General features: G+C 36.5%; 1 protein-coding gene and 2 long non-coding RNA genes across 7 annotated transcripts in view; 1 reads left to right on the top strand and 2 right to left on the bottom strand.

Annotated features, from left to right (window-relative positions):
* The window catches only part of nsmfb (NMDA receptor synaptonuclear signaling and neuronal migration factor b), a 33,409-nt gene extending 21,358 nt beyond the window's left edge, over positions 1–12,051 (top strand). For all 4 annotated transcript variants that reach the window (XM_082169578.1, XM_082169576.1, XM_082169577.1 and 1 more), the window contains 8 exons: positions 53–180; positions 338–421; positions 732–765; positions 947–1,017; positions 1,135–1,214; positions 2,134–2,236; positions 7,436–7,511; positions 8,110–12,051. In XM_082169578.1, the coding sequence (XP_082025704.1) occupies positions 53–180; positions 338–421; positions 732–765; positions 947–1,017; positions 1,135–1,214; positions 2,134–2,236; positions 7,436–7,511; positions 8,110–8,207 (674 nt within the window). In that variant the 3' untranslated portion in view covers positions 8,208–12,051. The remainder of the gene's footprint in view (positions 1–52; positions 181–337; positions 422–731; positions 766–946; positions 1,018–1,134; positions 1,215–2,133; positions 2,237–7,435; positions 7,512–8,109) is intronic.
* On the bottom strand, positions 4,392–6,814 carry LOC309498711. The gene is made up of 2 exons (XR_014206020.1): positions 4,590–6,814; positions 4,392–4,541 (listed from the first exon to the last, which is right to left on the bottom strand). It is a non-coding gene; the product is annotated as an uncharacterized lncRNA (long non-coding RNA).
* Positions 12,052–15,548: 3,497 nt separating the features above from the next.
* On the bottom strand, positions 15,549–17,615 carry LOC309500065. Of its 2 annotated transcripts, none has more exons than XR_014206464.1 (3): positions 17,199–17,615; positions 16,598–17,008; positions 15,549–16,375 (listed from the first exon to the last, which is right to left on the bottom strand). It is a non-coding gene; the product is annotated as an uncharacterized lncRNA (long non-coding RNA). The 2 variants fall into 2 exon arrangements; XR_014206465.1 differs by lacking the exon at positions 17,199–17,615 and having other exon boundaries at positions 15,551–16,375; positions 16,598–16,701; positions 16,785–17,186.

The raw sequence follows: 17,615 nt of genomic DNA, 5'->3' as shown, positions 1-17,615 counted from the left end.
GTGCTTGTGTTGTGTTGTGTTTCTGTGTATTTGCATATTACCTTTTCCCCAGGTGGAGATCTCCAGGCGTCGTCTGGCAATCTGGATGAAGAAGACTGTGATGATGTCGACTGGGAGGAAGAGAGAGAGTCAGAAAGGGCAGCCTGTGAGGGTGATGACTTCATCCCACCCAAAATAATGGTATGTGCATCTTTCAATCACCCTCATCCATTTTGACATGAGCCAACTGCCTTCTTATGAACTCATCATCAGTTTCTCATTAAATGTAGTGCAGCTTTTTGATCATCGATGGGCTCATTAATACGCATGTGTTTTATTCATCCTTGTTTTTGAACAGCTAATTTCATCAAAAGTACCAAAGGCCGAGTACGTTCCCGACATAATCCGCCGGGACGACCCCTCCATAATCCCCATTCTCTATGTGAGTATAGTTTAATGATGCAGTCATACACAGGATCAAAGAGAATACAATTTTTGATTATCAGTATAAAGCCCCTTGTGTTAAGCACCGCTAATGATGTCTGCCAGTCAGCTCTCACATGCAAGTTTTAGTAGTGCAAATCGTCATTGTTTGAGATTGCAGATAACTGCTTTGTAATGCCAAGCTAGTGATTTAGCGCATATATTATGCTTAAGTTATGTTCAAATAAAAACGTGACGTAATATTTACCAACTGATAACTGATAGGTTTTTTTGTTGTTGTTCATGCTTGCCCTGTATTCTGCCTGCAGGATCATGAACATGCCACCTTCGATGATATACTAGGTACGTGTTAATTGGCCAGACACGTTTTTTTAGTTTTTTTGTTTTTTTTGTTGTATGCCTAATGTTTACTCCTGCTGTTTGTTTACTATAAAAAAGCTGGGCTGTAATTTCATATGATTCCCTTGCTGCCTCCCTCTCCACTTCTCTGCTATCTGTCTTCTCTCATCTCTCTTCTCTTCAGAGGAGATTGAAAAGAAACTCACCGCCTACAGAAAAGGCTGCAAAATCTGGAACATGCTCATCTTCTGTCAGGTTTGGAAAAAATATGTGTGCGATAATTTGCATATCTTGCTTTTTCACAAGTGTGCATGTGGAGTATTTATGTGCATGATATTTTCCACTGCGTAATTGGCTCTCTTTATTCTCCAGGGAGGTCCAGGTCATCTCTACCTACTGAAGAACAAAGTGGCCACATTTGCTAAAGTAGAGAAGGAGGAGGATATGATACAGTGAGTTTACATTCACAAAACAGTTCTGTATCTTTTTTTTCTATTTGTTATAATGCTGCACAATTAATAAAAAAAAAAAAAAAAATGTATTACAATGGTGGCTCCCACAATGAATTCAGGGATGCAAAAATCTCTCTTCTGTATTTCCACCAAAATAAAAGCTCTGTGGTTTAACGTAAAAGACATTAAGATGAATTAAATTAGTATTAGTATATTTATTAGTATTAGAAGTAATGCACAGTATTTGATTACACTTTATTTAGTATAGTATTAGTATTATTAGACTGTAGTAAACTGTTAGTTTAGGGTTAAGGTTAGTAGAATAAGTTGACATGTAGTTGCAAAGTCAGTAGAACATCTGTTGGGGGAGCATCAAAATAAAGTGATAGCAGATATTAAGCAGAAAGTCTACTAATACTCGAATGACTGGTAGCTGACATGTAGTTGCAAAGTTACTTTTAGTTGGTAGAATGTCTAAACTGGACCATCGAAATGGTATAAAACAAATAAAATAAAAACTAAAATTCTTCCCAGAGGACATGGAAAGGGGAGTCACATCTTCATCACCTTTTTTACCCCTGATGAGTTTGCAAAAATGGCCTTTTGGTCCACTCCGGTGGCGTCAATTTTCTATTTACAGTTTATAACCAAACTAGAATACATTATAATCAACAAGCCACGAGATGATGTAAATACAGGATATTATTCATTCAAAATTTGAACGTTTTTCATGCTTCAAAGAGGACCTCTTTATTTACTGATAAATCATTCAAGATCACAGCTCAGTTTATTTTGTGTAGCTTACTTGAAGATGACGTTCTGTTGTTGATAATCAACTTGTTAATCAACTAATAAATGAATCAACTAATTAAAAACCATGTAGCCCTAATTTGTAATCATCCTGAGCTTTTGTGTGCAGGTTCTGGAAGAGACTTGGCAGATTCATGAGTTTATTAAATCCTGAGCCCAACCTCATCCACATTATGGGCTGCTATGTGCTCGGCAATGCTAATGGAGAAAAGGTAGATAATATCTACTCACCTCCCTGTGTGTTTTAACCACTGTTTCATTCCATAGGATTTTTGTCATAAAGACAAGACAGGAAATTATGTGTGAGAGATAGAGGGGAATGGGATGAACATTCAGTGTATAGATAGAAAGATTACGTTTGTAGTCTTTATATCCGTCATACTCTTTATATTCATACTAATTTATGGTTTTTAGCACCCTTGCAGAGCTGACACGATTGCACAGCCTCATACTTTAATGTACTTTCATGCTGTGGCAGGTGTGTGTATGAGAAACAAAGGAGGACAGGTTGGAGTGTGTTTAGGGTGAGGCAGGGATATGATTGCTGGAGATCAGGGTGCCAGATTGACAAGCAACTGCTCTGTGACTGACAGATAGACAGTCTGTCACCCCTCCACCCTCGCACTTCTCTGCCGCATACTCACACACGCACACACTCCAACATGCACACACACGCAGTCTCTCAGTGGCACATACTGACATGTCTGGCCACCACAGCTCAGGACATATTTTCATTTATGCCAAGCTGGATATGGGCTTATAACGATAAACGCTTTCAGAAAAGTACTGTGGTGTAACCGATGGTACTGAATGACTACCATGGTACTTACGTCAGTGATATTATCATGCTAAATACAAACAAACCTGATCCAAGATGCATGCATAAATCGTTTGAGATCAGATTAAAATCTCGTTTTTGAAAATATTTTGGAAGTCTGAAGGGTCAGATCAGATTTTAAGTCGTTTTCGTAATTCAGGACGCTGCGTGACTGTAAGATCATAAGCAAATCACAGGAGTGTAAACAAATGTGTCTGAATACATGCGTATTGAATGGTGAATGAGTGCATATGCATATTTATAAGTGTACACTGATGAGTTTTGAACCAAGGAGAGGTGTTGTGAGGCAAAATGTATATATTTTTTTGTCCTATTTTTCCATGTCTACATGCAAAGGATTCCCGCAAATCACACAGATCATTTTAAGCATAGTTAGTGCTCTGCAACACCATTATGCTGAGGGTTGACAACGCCATGGTGCACCTGTATGACAGACACTTGGTAAACAAATTTGGATGCAGTCTTCTGATTGAAGTGCACAGAGTCCCTGATTGAAGTACACACATAACCATGCACGAATATTTCTGCCACATGAGCATTTCATCCAGTCGGTTTCTGAAGCAGGTCTACAGAGAGAATATAACTGAAGTAAAGAAAAAAAAGAAACATGAAGGCTTTTTCGCTGCATTTAGCAATTTTTCCCCATGGACCCTGCTCCTTCTGAAGGGGAAAGAAAGAGCTTCAGTGAACTTGCTATATATAGATTCTGACCAGGTGCAGCAGAAAGCAACCCAACAGCTTAATGCTTTCTCTCTGTTTTTAAAGGAATAGTTCTGCACCGTCATCAGTTTCTCACCCTCTTATTATTCCAGACCTGTATGAAATTTTATTGTTGTACACATTTCTCTTTTCCATGCAATTACAATTAATCAAAAAGACACAAAAGCACCGTAAAAGTGTCATATAAGTAGGGCGTACGCGTTTTGAATCAATGAATTGAGAACCAGATCAGTCCGATCCATGAACAAATCATTCAGACTCGTTTTATGAACCGTATCAAATAAATTTTAGAGATCCACTTCTAAAGAGTGATTTGTTCACAAATCGGACATCTAATATGTCCATCACATAACTCTGAAATATCATGCACAAGGCATATGGATTGTTTTTTTATATATTTTGTTTAGAGGTCGACCGATATGGGTTTTTTCAGGCCGATGCCGATGCCGATCTTTTGAAATCCGGGTCGGCCGATGGCCGATTAATGCTGCCGATTTATTTTGGCCGATATTTGGCCGATTATGTGCTTGTTTTTAACCTCTATTTGAAAGATAAAATATAACACAAATAATTACTTAAGATAGACAAGATTTCTCAACAAAAACATTTATTGAACACTTGACCAATCTGCACTTGTTGTGACCTTGAGATATGTTTGGTAATTGTACCTGAATGAATTAAATTAATTTGCTACATTTCAGATTAATATATTTGTTTTCCTTAAAATTGTAATTAACAGTAACTTAAACACTTTGCAGTTTGAATGATGTCTTGTAAACAAAATGACGGAGTATGTTTTTATGTTTCCACTGTTCGATCGCATCCGCGCCTCACACACACACACACACACACACACACACACACACACACACACACACACACACACACACACACACACACACAAATATAAGTAAACACTTTGCGACTTTAAACACACGCGACTTTTCGCCCGCGCCCCTCTCTCCCTCTCCCGAGTCTCCCTCTCCCTCTCTCTCTTCCACACACACACACACACACACACCATACTCCAGCATTGCAATCTTTACATCGCAGCCTGCTTCAGAGCTAAGGCGGGGCTACAGATTAGGTGTCCCCAAAGAACCCGCGTATCTAACAGTAGTTCCGCATTACATGAATTAATTTGCACGCGAGTTTTATTTATTTTTATACCATGTATTCTCCGTGTAAATGTATACACCGAACCATGACGCCCGTACCGTTTCGGTTCAATACGAATACATGTTCCACCCCTAGTCTACAGTGAAATACAGTCACACATTACACTGTTTGGCCAGCATTTTAACCGTGTTTAATCCAGCTACTAGCTAACAGTATGCTAAAGTTAACTGCTGACTAGCGTCACGTTTCTAACGTCCGTTTTCAGAGCATCCAAGAGAAGCACAGAAATACGCATTGATATTCGGTCTGGTAAATAACGGTCGTTAAGGCACCAGTGCCGTATTAGCACCGGGTCTGTCTGTAGCTACCCAACCCTAGCGACGACGCTAGCAAAGCAAAGCCAGTCCTTCACTAACCTATGGTCACTTTTTTATTACTTATTTCTCTGCATTGAGTGACAACCCTCTCAAATATAAGACACACAAAACAGAACAAATAAAAGTATCAGATTCTCTGTCTGTAATTGCAAAATTCTTGCTTACTTATTGTTGTGACATGATAGCAACCCTTCTGCTGTGCTAATGCAACCTCAACTACGCTATCAATATCCACCGAACGTCATGTCGCCTATTCATATTTTTTCTCGAAGTTGGCAGTAACATATCAAAAGGTTTTAATTAAATATAAAGGAGTTTTCTCCAAGGAACTTAGCTCCTTCCTTAGGCACTGGATGAGGTCTGCTCACTCTGCTGGAGAATGACTCTAGGCGCAGCATGCGTCCACAACAACAACACAAGGCTGCCCACAGATGCGCCCGCCTAATAATCGGCTTGATATACTGGATATTGGCCGATGCCGATTATGTTAAAAAATGCAAAAAATCGGCCGATTAATCGTCCGACCGATTAATCGGTCGACCCCTAATTTTGTTGCTTTTGAGTCCTTTTTGAACCTTGTAAGCTCCAGCTCCCATTCATTCTAATTGTATGGCAAATAGCAACCAGTATGTTCTTAAAAATGTCTGCTTTTGTGATTCACAGAAGAAAGTCATATGGGTTTGGAAAAGCATGATGATGAGAGAATTTTCATTTTTGGGTGAACTGTGCCTTTAAACTCCTGCCTTTGTGCTTTTGTTGTAGTGTAAAATCAGATAACGGTTATACACTGTCTCTGTGATTTGTTTTTCTATTAGCCGTGTCAAGGCAGCAGCAGCTGGCCATATATCTTGTGTGTTCAATACCAGGCAGAAAGCTAATAAGGTTGCAAAGACTGCCTGAGCATATGTAATGTTATACTGAATAAAGGGAAGGGAGTAGTTTGCTCAGCATCATTATAACCATTAGCTTTGAGCCAGTTCCCCATGTGTCCTGTTTTTTCTGTTGCAAATTTTATTTGAGCTGCTAATATTGCTTTTAATGATTATAAATTATATTTGTATATCCTGATGAAAGGGGATTTTTAATGCGAGCACTTTGGTTTACAAATGGCCTGGCCTTCACTACAATAGAAAGAGATTGATTATCTGAGCCTGGATTTATGAGGCTTTCTGTGGCTTTCATGATCGATTTTAGAGAGGTGAAGAATAGCTCTCAGAAAAGATGTCCAGATGAGAGATTATACTGACAGCATCCAGAGAAACAGAAGTCAAAGGATTGGGAGGAGAATAGCGGGAGGCGATTAATGCACTCTGACAGGCTTTGTCCCGATATGAAGGATTCTCATTGACACTACCAGACCCCCGCCAGCGGAGGTCGATCACAGCATGGCAGAACACACAGTTCAACACTCCACCAGTTGCCCTGTCCAGCTACCTCTAGTTTATAATGCACGCACATCGCTGTATGGCTCCTATTAGCAGCGTGTGCAGTCAGATTATCAAGTCGACCAGAGAGAAGGCTTGGATTAAGTTTTTGGTTAGCTTTTAGTAGTTACAGACTTATATAGCACTTATAGACTGATATTTGGACATTTGAAATGTACATACAGCCTAATTTTTTGAGTACACAAGTAATATTAATAGTAATAATGTATTATTTTAATAAATATTTATATTATTTTAATGCTTTACTGCTTCATTATTACTGTTATTAGTATTATTATTATTGAATACATGTTGTTGTTGTTGTTGTTGTTAGATAAATATTTTAAGCCAAAAATAATGTATTATATTGTGAATGAGTTGATAGTAATAGTAATAATACAATGAAGCAGTAAAGTTTTATTAATAATAAAATATTTTTTTTTATTAAAATAACACTATTATTATTATTGGAAACTTGTTATTTTTGATATATGTATATATGCCAAGCCAATACTAATAATAATTGCTATTATTATTAATTACTAATTATAATTTGTATTAAATATTGTGTGTATAGAATAAAAATAACAAGTATTCAATAATGCATATTAAATATACACACACTACATAATATACTAAATTGTTGTTAGTATATAAAGTAATTAAATAACAATTTTGTGTATATCTCATTTGCGTTCATTAAATTATATATATATCTATATATAATTTTTTTTTTTTTATGCATTTTATTGTAATCAACCTCCCTGCTCTCTGAATATTGATATTAGCATTGATCATTGAAAAATATATCTGTAATATCCGTTTTTAGTCTTTATTTGGAATATTGGGAGTAATATCGAAGGTCTTTTGACAATTTGAAGATTTACCAACTGTGAAAATTGAAAAGTAACAGCAAAGTTTTCTCATCCTCAGCTTTTTCAAAACCTCAAGAGATTGATGAAACCTCATGCCATTGAGTTTAAGTCTCCTCTGGAGCTGTCAGCTCAGGGTGAGTGTACTACACACACACACACACACACACAGGACAGAGATGACCACTCCAATATTCTGACACACATGCAGTAAACAAACTACGAAACATGCATTTAAATAAATAATAAAATAATGTCAATTGTATCTATATATCTGGCTATGGTGGTCTGTCAAATAAACACTTGCATGGCAGATCACACACACAGTATGGAGAGTTCTATGTGCCACGTGAACTCTGACCCCAACTCTCATCAGTGCCACCGCTATTGATTTGACAGTAATTATTCTCCAATTAAAAGCTCATTATCTTCTCCCACTGTTCCTGTCTCTTCACTGGACTCAGGAGGCCCACTTGCTCCCCTCCCTCCTCTTCTGTCTCCTATTTTGTCCCCTATGGACTCTACACAGCTTGATTTGCACTGTTGAGGATAATTACCACTGTTTTAAATAGAGAACAGTATTTAAAACACCCACAAATGCCTATAATAAAGGCTTCCTAATGTAGATCTATTTTACACAGCGGATGGTACAATAGATGTGTGACGTGCTCTCTGTGATTTGATGGTCTGATGTTTTAAGGAGAGCTAAACACGTTGTGCTCTCTCCACTCTTAGGTAAGGAGATGATCGAAATGTACTTCGACTTCCGCCTCTACCGCTTGTGGAAGAGCCGCCAGCACTCCAAACTTCTCGACTATGATGACCTTCTGTGACATTGTGTCGTTGGTTTAAACAGCCCAAGAGGCAGGTAGCTTACTTTAGAGCCCACGCGGCAACGTTCCCTCCCGAGAGAGAGAGCCTGGGCGGAAAAGCCCTAAGGTGGAGGAGGAAGATGAGGTTGAGGATGAGGATGGATGACATTGAGAAGATGTTTGAATTCTCTGCCCTCGGATGTAACAAGAGGGGAAGCAGCCATTACTGTTACTGTAGGTGCTGTGTGTTCACCCCATCTATTTGAGCTTTCAGCCTGACAGAGAAACATTCGCTAGATATCAGCAGGTCTTATCTTTTAGCCTGTGTGAGGTCTAGAAAATAATGTTCATTTTCTTTGAGAATTGAGAAAGCTGTGATAACACGGAAAAATAACAACAGATTTGTTTTTTTTAGTATTTTTGAGTAGCTGTTTTTGTGGTGAACTAGCAGGGACAATGAAACAAGGCCATTTACTAAACAGTTCTAGAGGTTCTAGTGTTATTCACTATCTACACGTGCAGGAGAAACTGGAACTACATTACTGTTGTATGTACATATTCACTCTAACTTAAAAATAACTACTGTACTTTATCTTTCAGCATAATATTGCACTGTTTTAGTTGTTAAAGTATGGTGTTTTTTTGTTTGTTTAAGATTCACGAGGGAATATTACTCAGGTTTCATTCGTTTAACTGACCTCCCTCTGTACTGTACCATCTTTAGATAGAGAGAAGAGACAAAAGAGAAACTTTTTTTAATTCAATAGGAAGTTGTTCAGTCCAAAGGATTGAGGCTACATGAGTGGGGTTGAAATAACACTTGAAATCTGTATCAGGGGCTTTGTGTGTGTTTAGACATTTTAGATTTCTATAGACTTACAGATTTATCATCTAAAATTCCATGAAATTACACACTGTATGTGTAACATTAAGGCATGTGTAGAAGAAGCTCATTTTAGATCGGCAGATTTTGTCTTTTAGCTTCAACGTTTTTCAAAATTTTCTAGCATCTTAAGAAAACTTTGAATAAGATTTAAAAATGTATTAAATTTGAACTTATAGAAAACGTTAGGCACTTAGCGAGTTTACGCTTGAATCGTGTCATATTTGTGTATTTCTCTGTCACTTTTGTTTGTCATAATCGTCTGTATGTATTTTACGTGATGTCACACTCTGTTATGTGGTGTTTTCTTTGTAGGTGAACGATAACTTATTTCTGATAAGTCAAAGTGCAATTGTATCTGCAGTATTTCTCTTTTCAATAGTAAGTGGTTCTGAATGTTACATTTTTTTCATAGTTTACAGGATAGTACATTTAGCCTTTAAAGTGGTTCTCTGTGGAGAAAAATGTTCTCTAATCGCTGTAGTTGGTGCGTGGGTGTGTTTTGGATGCACCAAACAGATAAATTGGTAGATAGTTGTAATCTTCAGTCATCACGAGTGGATGTTCAAGTGTAAAACAGCAGCAGCTGTTGCAATTGACAGTCCAAAGCATTTCATCGAAAGCTGCCAGATAGAAAAACTGCAATGTGGTTAGTCTTACTGGTGTAATAATGTGAAGATGAGAATGCATTGCAATATCCAATGGAAGCCAGCAGAAAAAGCATCCCTAGTATCACTATATTTAGAGCATAAAGCCGTGGAGGGTATATGTGCAGAATTACACGTTTATCTATGTCTTGTGTTTGTGAGTGAGTTTTAGCTTTAAAGCACTGAGATGTCAAGGATTTGTATCTGTTTTCCTTGTGTTGATCTATCACATCTCTTTTCATCTCTGACCACTTGTGCAGACGCCCCGAAAATCAAATAAAGCACAAAATCTGTTTATCTGTAGGGCCATCGGGGGAACGGAGTGTGTTTGGATTAGATCAAATCAAAACAGCCCAACCGCTTCTTTACGGAGGATATGTTTAGATAAATGCATGTCTTGATGGCTTTGATTTTTGGTTTCCAAGCTCATTTAAACTCATGTAATCCTCCCTGCACTGTTTCTACCAAAGTCATTGTATGCTATAAAACCATGATAGAGTGTAAAATAGATAGTTATGAATATATATATGATCTGTGGGTGTAATAGAACATAGCATTTGATTTCTTGTGTGTTGACACTGATTGAGCCAATGGCACATGAGAACCGCAAAGAGGATCATGGTGCCATTTGGATTTGTTGAAAGGTGATGTGTGAAGACCTCCTTACTCTTGCAATAAGTGTTTGCCATATGGCTTTGTGTTGATCAGAAAGCACATATAGTTGTCATGTTAGGTGGGATTTAGGAAATGAAAGGAGAGTTTGGTGGAAAAACACATTTTAAAACATGCATGTGTCTCATTCCAAATAAATCCACCGTTGTGCACCCCCCACCCCATCTATTTTCTGTAGCAATAGACATTGTAACATGAGCTGTATTGTTTCTAGGACATACTATGCTGCTTCTAGGACACTGTTGTCTAAATATATTTTGGATGCTATTTATGTTTCTAACGGCATCCGTTAAAATTTGTACCACAGCCACTTGCTTTGCAACATAATGGAGAAAGACATATAGGGTGTTATTGAGCTCTGGGCAATAATATTCGAAGGCTTCAGGCAGTTTTCCTCTAACTGTACAAATTATTCATGATTCCGACGTATAAAGCAATTAAACGAAATGGTTAGTTATGATGCTTATTGAAACATTAATACCGTAATTGGTAAACATTAAACTCGATGAGGCTCTAAGATACATTATGTTTTAAGAAAACACAATATTATTGTTAGTTCCCTTTGGACTTTGTGGAGCAAAGCCTGTAAGCCTGATATGTTGAGATTTAAAGAGAATTTGTTCAAATGGTTCTGGTGTGGATTTGATGTGCTATCCTCTTGGGGAAGAGAAAATGCCTCCAGGAGCCTGATTTTGACCTAATAAATGAAGAATATTAGATAACACTTAATTTTACATTGTCCCTGTTACACATTTTACGTGTAGTTACTAACAACAGTAAATAATGCATAGTTACATGCAACTAACCCTAAACCCAATAATTGTATATAGTAAGCACATATTGTTTATTAATATTACTCAGTACTTAATTGTATAATTACACCGTAACAAGGGCACCTTAAAATAAAGTGTAACTGAATTTTTCATCAATTTCTTTTTTACACTGCTTCAAATGTAACTTTTTTTTTCAGCTCTTAAAAGCAGAATATTTTAGTTTATACTCTTCTTGTCCTGTGTCTATGGTCCTGCTGTTTGATATGGAGTAGTTGATTAGATTAAATGCTGAATGACTGACAACATCATGATTGCATCGTCAGATTCTTTGGCTCATGGGGTATTTTAAGAGAAATACTGTTTTTTTTGTTTTTGTTTTTCTGGGTAGTCTTACAATGTCTCTTATTTTCTTCAAGGCCTTACTGGTGAAACTAATCACTTTAAAGCATTGTCAGTAGCAATGATAATACTTTTAATATAGCCTGTATTACAATATCTAAAAGTATTTGAGGAGTGCTGAAAGTAAACATGTATGGTTTTCTTAGTCTGGCTACATTGCCAAATACAGCATATTATATAATAGTGTTTAGTTCAGATAAATGGTCAATATTTCTTAAGCAAATTAGCTCATCTTGTCATTTTGCTACTTTAAATGACCGAGCTTAAGCTCATAGTTTCTATCTCTTTAGCTCAGTGTTCACAGTATTTAACATGAGACGTTGTATTCAGGAAGGTAGTTTGCTCTAAAACTGTTTGTTTTGCCTTGTACAACCTCTTTACAGCAGTGAACACTGGAAATGTTTCTTAATCTGTTTGACAGTAAAATGTGTCCAGTTTTAAGTGGAATTTTGTCTCGAGTCTTCTTTCATCAATTCAAGTTACCTTCTTATATAGTGCTTTATACAATACAGATTGCTTCATTGCAGCTTCACAAAAATAAACAGAGAAATAACAGAATCAGTGATTCGGCTCAAGTCAGTTCAGTGTTGATTCAGTTCAGTTCGATAGCTGTGTTTTCAAGTTCATTACTGTAAAAAGAGTTCAGTTAAACCACAAGTAGTTCTAAGGAAATCGTGTTCTTTATTAAATTAAATTCAGTTCATTGTTGATTCAATTCAGTTCAATAACAGTGCCAATGTTGCGAAATTAATCTATTATGAAACAAATTCGATTCAGCTACTAAGCAGTTCTGCAAAAGACAATAGTGTCATCATCCAGCTCAGTTCAGTTATTTTTAGGTCAAACCAAGGCGACATCTATTGTATATATCTATACCCGCCCGCGCTCTCAGATCACTTGGACGTGGCTGAGTTCAAGAGGTAAAAACGATATAAAAACTGTTCGTTTTCTCACACAAACCGCTCGTTTCGTGTCTTAGGCCATCAATGTGTACTTACGATGGGGAATTGTTTAATTTGGACGACGGGGAATTGTTTTAATTTGGACTCTGTGCATGCTGTTTGAGACAAGTGACCATCGACCTGCATTATATGACTGACAGACAAGAACGGTTTGACCTAAAAATATCAAAATTGAAACTACTGCGGAAAAAAAGACACCTACATCTTGGATGCCCTTGAGGTAAGCTAAAACATACCAACATTTTATTTCAAAGTGAACTATCCCTTTAATGTCAAATCAGTAACATTACTAAATATTAAGTCTTTTAAACCCCAGCTAAGCCAGCCAAAGGCGACAGAAAGAAACCCAAACTCCATCAGGTGACCAAAATGGAGAAAAAAAACGTTCATCACCTCAAACCCGATTTATCTTTCTAAATAAACACAAGTGACCAGCCATATCCAGGAAAAAACCAGACAGATAAAAATGGGTGACATTTGCTTAGATTTGCCATTGATTTCTCAGTCTAGCTATGATAATCTCCAAATGCTGTTTATACTGTACACCATCCCCATTCACACATCTCGCCACCCTATGCGAGCGGATTGGAGAATGGATGGATAGACCCGTATGCACTTGCTTACACAATCAAACACAACACTCCGATTGTTAGCAGCCTGGGCTGGCAGTGAGTAGTCCAGGGGGATCGTGGTTCTTTTCTCGTCAGCAAAAAGCTCTGGTATAAGAGTGTGGGTAATAGAAAAACAACTGTGGTGAGATTCCCTGTGGTTCAGAACAGAAAGCCTGACACAAAGCCGCCGGGAAAGGTTGCCATGTGCTTAGATACAGGACAAACCGCTGGACAGCATGAACTAATCTAGAACAACCTCCCTCTGTCGCTTTCTTTTTCTCTATACTCCTTTTCTTTTTCAGTTTCTTGTTTCCAATAGTGACCCGAAGATCAGCGTATAGGCCACTCTGACCAATCTCTTGACATGCTCACAGACTGCACTGTTTAATTGGTGCTGGGGTTCTCGAGAGACTTTTGGTTCATTAAAAATAATGAGTCAGACAAGCTCATCAGCACCACAAAAGCTTTATGTAATTCAATTCGAAAAAATAAACATAGAAATGTAATTAAAAACATTATCAACAACATGTAAAAAGCAATGGCCTTACAAAAAGAAAGAGGGAGAGAGAGAATGATCATCGTTTTTTGCTGGTCAAGCATTTTGATTCTGTGTGAGAGCATGGAGAAAGAACAGAAAGGGGAGTAATCCATCTCTGACCAACACAAACACTGTGCAGGCTGTCAGAGAGAAACTAAATGTGCTCTCTCAGACTTACTGGCATTGGCCCCACATATCAAGGACATAACACCACTTAGTGTCTGTCTAATGTTGCACACAAAAACAGTGTAAAGCCTAAACACCTACCAGGAATCTGTAATGCATCATATCTGCTAAAACATATTCACCCACCCACTGCTTTCGTGAAGTTATTGATCAGGATGGAAAAGAAGTCTGAAAAGTGTAGAATTTAAAGATGTCTGATACTGCATGGCAATGTGCCATTGCATATTTTGTAATGTCAAGTAAAGCAAGTAAAATGCAGGTGACGTCAATAATAATCAACCCTCATTTTCTGATCGACTCGGAGAGTAATTATGAAATGAACCTATTATTTTCCATTCAAATTATTATAAGTTCCTCTGGCCTAATCAATGCTAATGCTATAGGCAGATATTATTGAAGCTGCACTCTTGTGTTTTACCACAAAGTAGGCAAGCACTTTACAGAAAATCATTGTTTCAGTTAAAAAATCAGTTACATTGTTTCTGTTGGGGTAAATTTGACACAGGAAAAACACATTCTAGAAAAACACAATAAAATAGCAGGTGTAGCCTACCTCTATTGTCTTCACCATTCAGATTTTTTTAAAGTTATTATTTACAAATGCATGATGAATTGAAATTATTATAACATTTATATGAATTGTTAAAAAAAATAATTAAAATAATACAGTAATTAGAATAAATTATTTATGTTTAGTATAATTAATAATTCAATACATAAATAATAATAAAGACTAGATTATAGGAATAATACAGATTAGGAAAAGTAATAAAGTGCCATCCTCATACTTGATACAACCTGATGCAATGTTATGTTTTCCAAGCTATTTTCCAAAGCTAAATGGCCTTGTCGTCTCTGAGAGCCAAAAAGAATTTGAGAGATAATATCTCTGTAATGGTCAGGATAAATGTTTTAAAAATACTGTTCTATACAAACTGTGAAGTGAAGGGCAAAGATAATCCATAAAGAAAATGAGTCAGCGACAAGAGTGAACTTCAGATTAATGAAACGCTGATATTTGTATTTTTCTTGCTATCAACTCTTGCAGACTATCATCTATCCATTTCAAGTTCAGTCCTGAGGCTTAGATTAACCTTTCCTTGTCTGAATGCCTGTACACTAACAAAAGGTTTAACTGAAAGTCTGCCTGCATGCAGCTTCTGAAGGTTAATTGGATTGACTCAAGATTTAAACCATAAAGATAATCCAGACATAGATAGCTGCAGATGCATGCAGAGGAGTGGAGTGTAGACAAGTAAGGTTATGGCATTGACATGCTGCAGTGCAGTGGACTGTGACCTATAGCGTTAATGGCTGCCATAAGAAGGTGATCGAATCCAAGCTGAGGAAAAGCTTCATGACTTTTCCTACCTCATACAGCACACTGTTAGACTTTTCAAGGGTTTTTTACAGTAACTTACTGGCAACACTGTTGCCAGTAAGTTACTGTAATTAAGAGTTACAGTACCAAACCGTATTTCAGTTTTGTGTAATACAGTGCATTACTGTAAAAACGAAGCTAATCAGTACAGTGCATTACTGTAAAAACTAAGCTAATCAGTACACTACTGTAATTATTTTTATTTGTACTAAATATAAATTAGATTTGATAATTTTGATATATGATTAATTTTATTTTTATCCTACATAAGTACTACTTTCATACAAACCAATTAGACAAAGTTATCACAAAATACCATTTTTTTATTTAAAACATTTCATATATATCACAAAATAAACATGCCAATGCTGGAAATGATGTGTGAAATTTTTACACATTAATGGGTAAGTTTAGAGACAACATTTTTTGTGTTAATTTTAACTCATTCATTGTGTTAATGATTTTAACAAAGTAAATATGTCAGAGAGGTTAGCACAAAGATGTGTAAACGTGTTAAATTAACACATTATGTGCTGTCCTTCACTGCAAACATTTTTGAAAACATACATAAAATCATAAACAAAACATTAGCATTTGACTAAATGAATGTAGAGTCATTGGTTGTTTAGCTTATACAAGTATTATAATGAAATATCAACCATTACATTCATAAAACTGCAGAATATAAATACATTAAGCATTCAAAAAGGAAATGTCCAAAACAGGACAAAACACAGTTCTTTTCACAATACAAGACACATAACCCCACCTTAAAAATAATTTCACTTATTTCCAAAAATGTGTTGGATTCATGTACACTGGTGGCCAAAAGAAGTATTTAAGTGGCGTAATGTTTTTGAAAGAAGTCTCTTTGATGCTCAAGAAACATTTATTATTATTATCAATGTCTGACTGTCTACTCCATCTTTTCTACAGCATAGGAGTAAAAGTCATCATCAAAATAATCTTTAAAAAGCCAACACAATGTTTTTGTCCACCTTTGTGAATAAATGAACTTCTCCAAAGATTGGTTCCTGTTCAGAACTTGATTGACAACATCAGAGTGTTCCCTGGTCTGCATGCGTGCCCACAAACACAAATGTACTCAGTCCTTCAGAGGAGATCCCGGTTCCAAAACTATATGAGAGAGAGAGAGAGAGAGAGAGAGAGAGAGAGAGAGAGAGAGAGAGAGAGAGAGAGAGAATATTAGTGTCACATTATTTTTAACCTCCTTTTTTGTTAATTTTTATTATTATTTTCACAAAAACTTAAGAATATATATTTGTAAACAGCTTTTGTCAATAAATAGCATACAAAAGAACTAAATTAAATTATGCCAGATTAAATTTTAATACTTACAAATCCTAAATTCTGTCCAAAAATGCTGAGATGCATAGAAAGAAGTTGAACGACTGAAATAGATGATTTTAGCCCATTTCCGCTTGTCTGCAGTGAAGGAGTACCTGTTTGAGACAAATACACAGTAAGATACATGCAAGAAATCACTGTGTGATGATCGTTCTCCTTCCTACAGTAGTTAACCCACCTGTGCGCTGATATTAGGACCTTCCTAGTCAGGTGGAACTGCAATGGTAGAGTCGCTGGCTAATAAAATATAAAAATAATGCAAAAATATAAACTTAAGTTGTTTAGAATGCTAGATTTGGTCTGAATGAATTAGTGAGAGTTTTACTGCAGTGCTTACCTGGATACATTTAATCTGGTGAGACTGAACAAAGACAATGGTCCATCTTCTGATTGGTTCATTTGCTGTGTAATAAAGTTAGACATAATGCAAAGGTCACTTATTTGATATAAAGTTAGCCAATTTTATAGAGATTTTATAAGATATTGTTAGCTACCTAGTCTGCACCAGTGGCTCAAAAGCAATTTTCACATAGTGTATGCTAATCATTTCAGCAAACTTATCTCAAAATATATCACAAATGGGCTGGCCTACCTCTGGAATCTTGCTAAGTCACTGGCGCGAATTGGCGCTTTGTTGCAGTTGCCTTTAAACACAAAAATGGAAGTAAATATTAAATTCAATAAAAAAAAAAAAAAACTATAATATGGTATAGTTTGCAAACTAATGCTAAAACTATAAAGGTTCTCATCAGTAGGCCAACATTAGGATATAAACAGAATTTCACATTAGTTTATTCACATTTATTGTTAATGTAAACGCGTTGCTCGTTGGCATATTTTAACTCGACAATTCAATAATCTAACAAAGTGTGTAAAATGAAACGTTAGCTCAGTTTACCATGGTAAAGTTCGTTACCGCCATGTTGACGACGAGTAACGTTAGGCTAACGTTAACGTTATAACATACGTTAAACTGGGCACAATCCTGTCAACATACACAGAATGTTTT

This window comes from Leuciscus leuciscus (assembly GCF_965113295.1).
Source record: "Leuciscus leuciscus genome assembly, chromosome: 5".
Taxonomy (NCBI): Eukaryota; Metazoa; Chordata; class Actinopteri; order Cypriniformes; family Leuciscidae; genus Leuciscus; species Leuciscus leuciscus.
The sequence above is the reverse complement of the archived record's forward strand: the minus strand, read 5'-3'. Positions and strand labels throughout refer to the sequence as shown.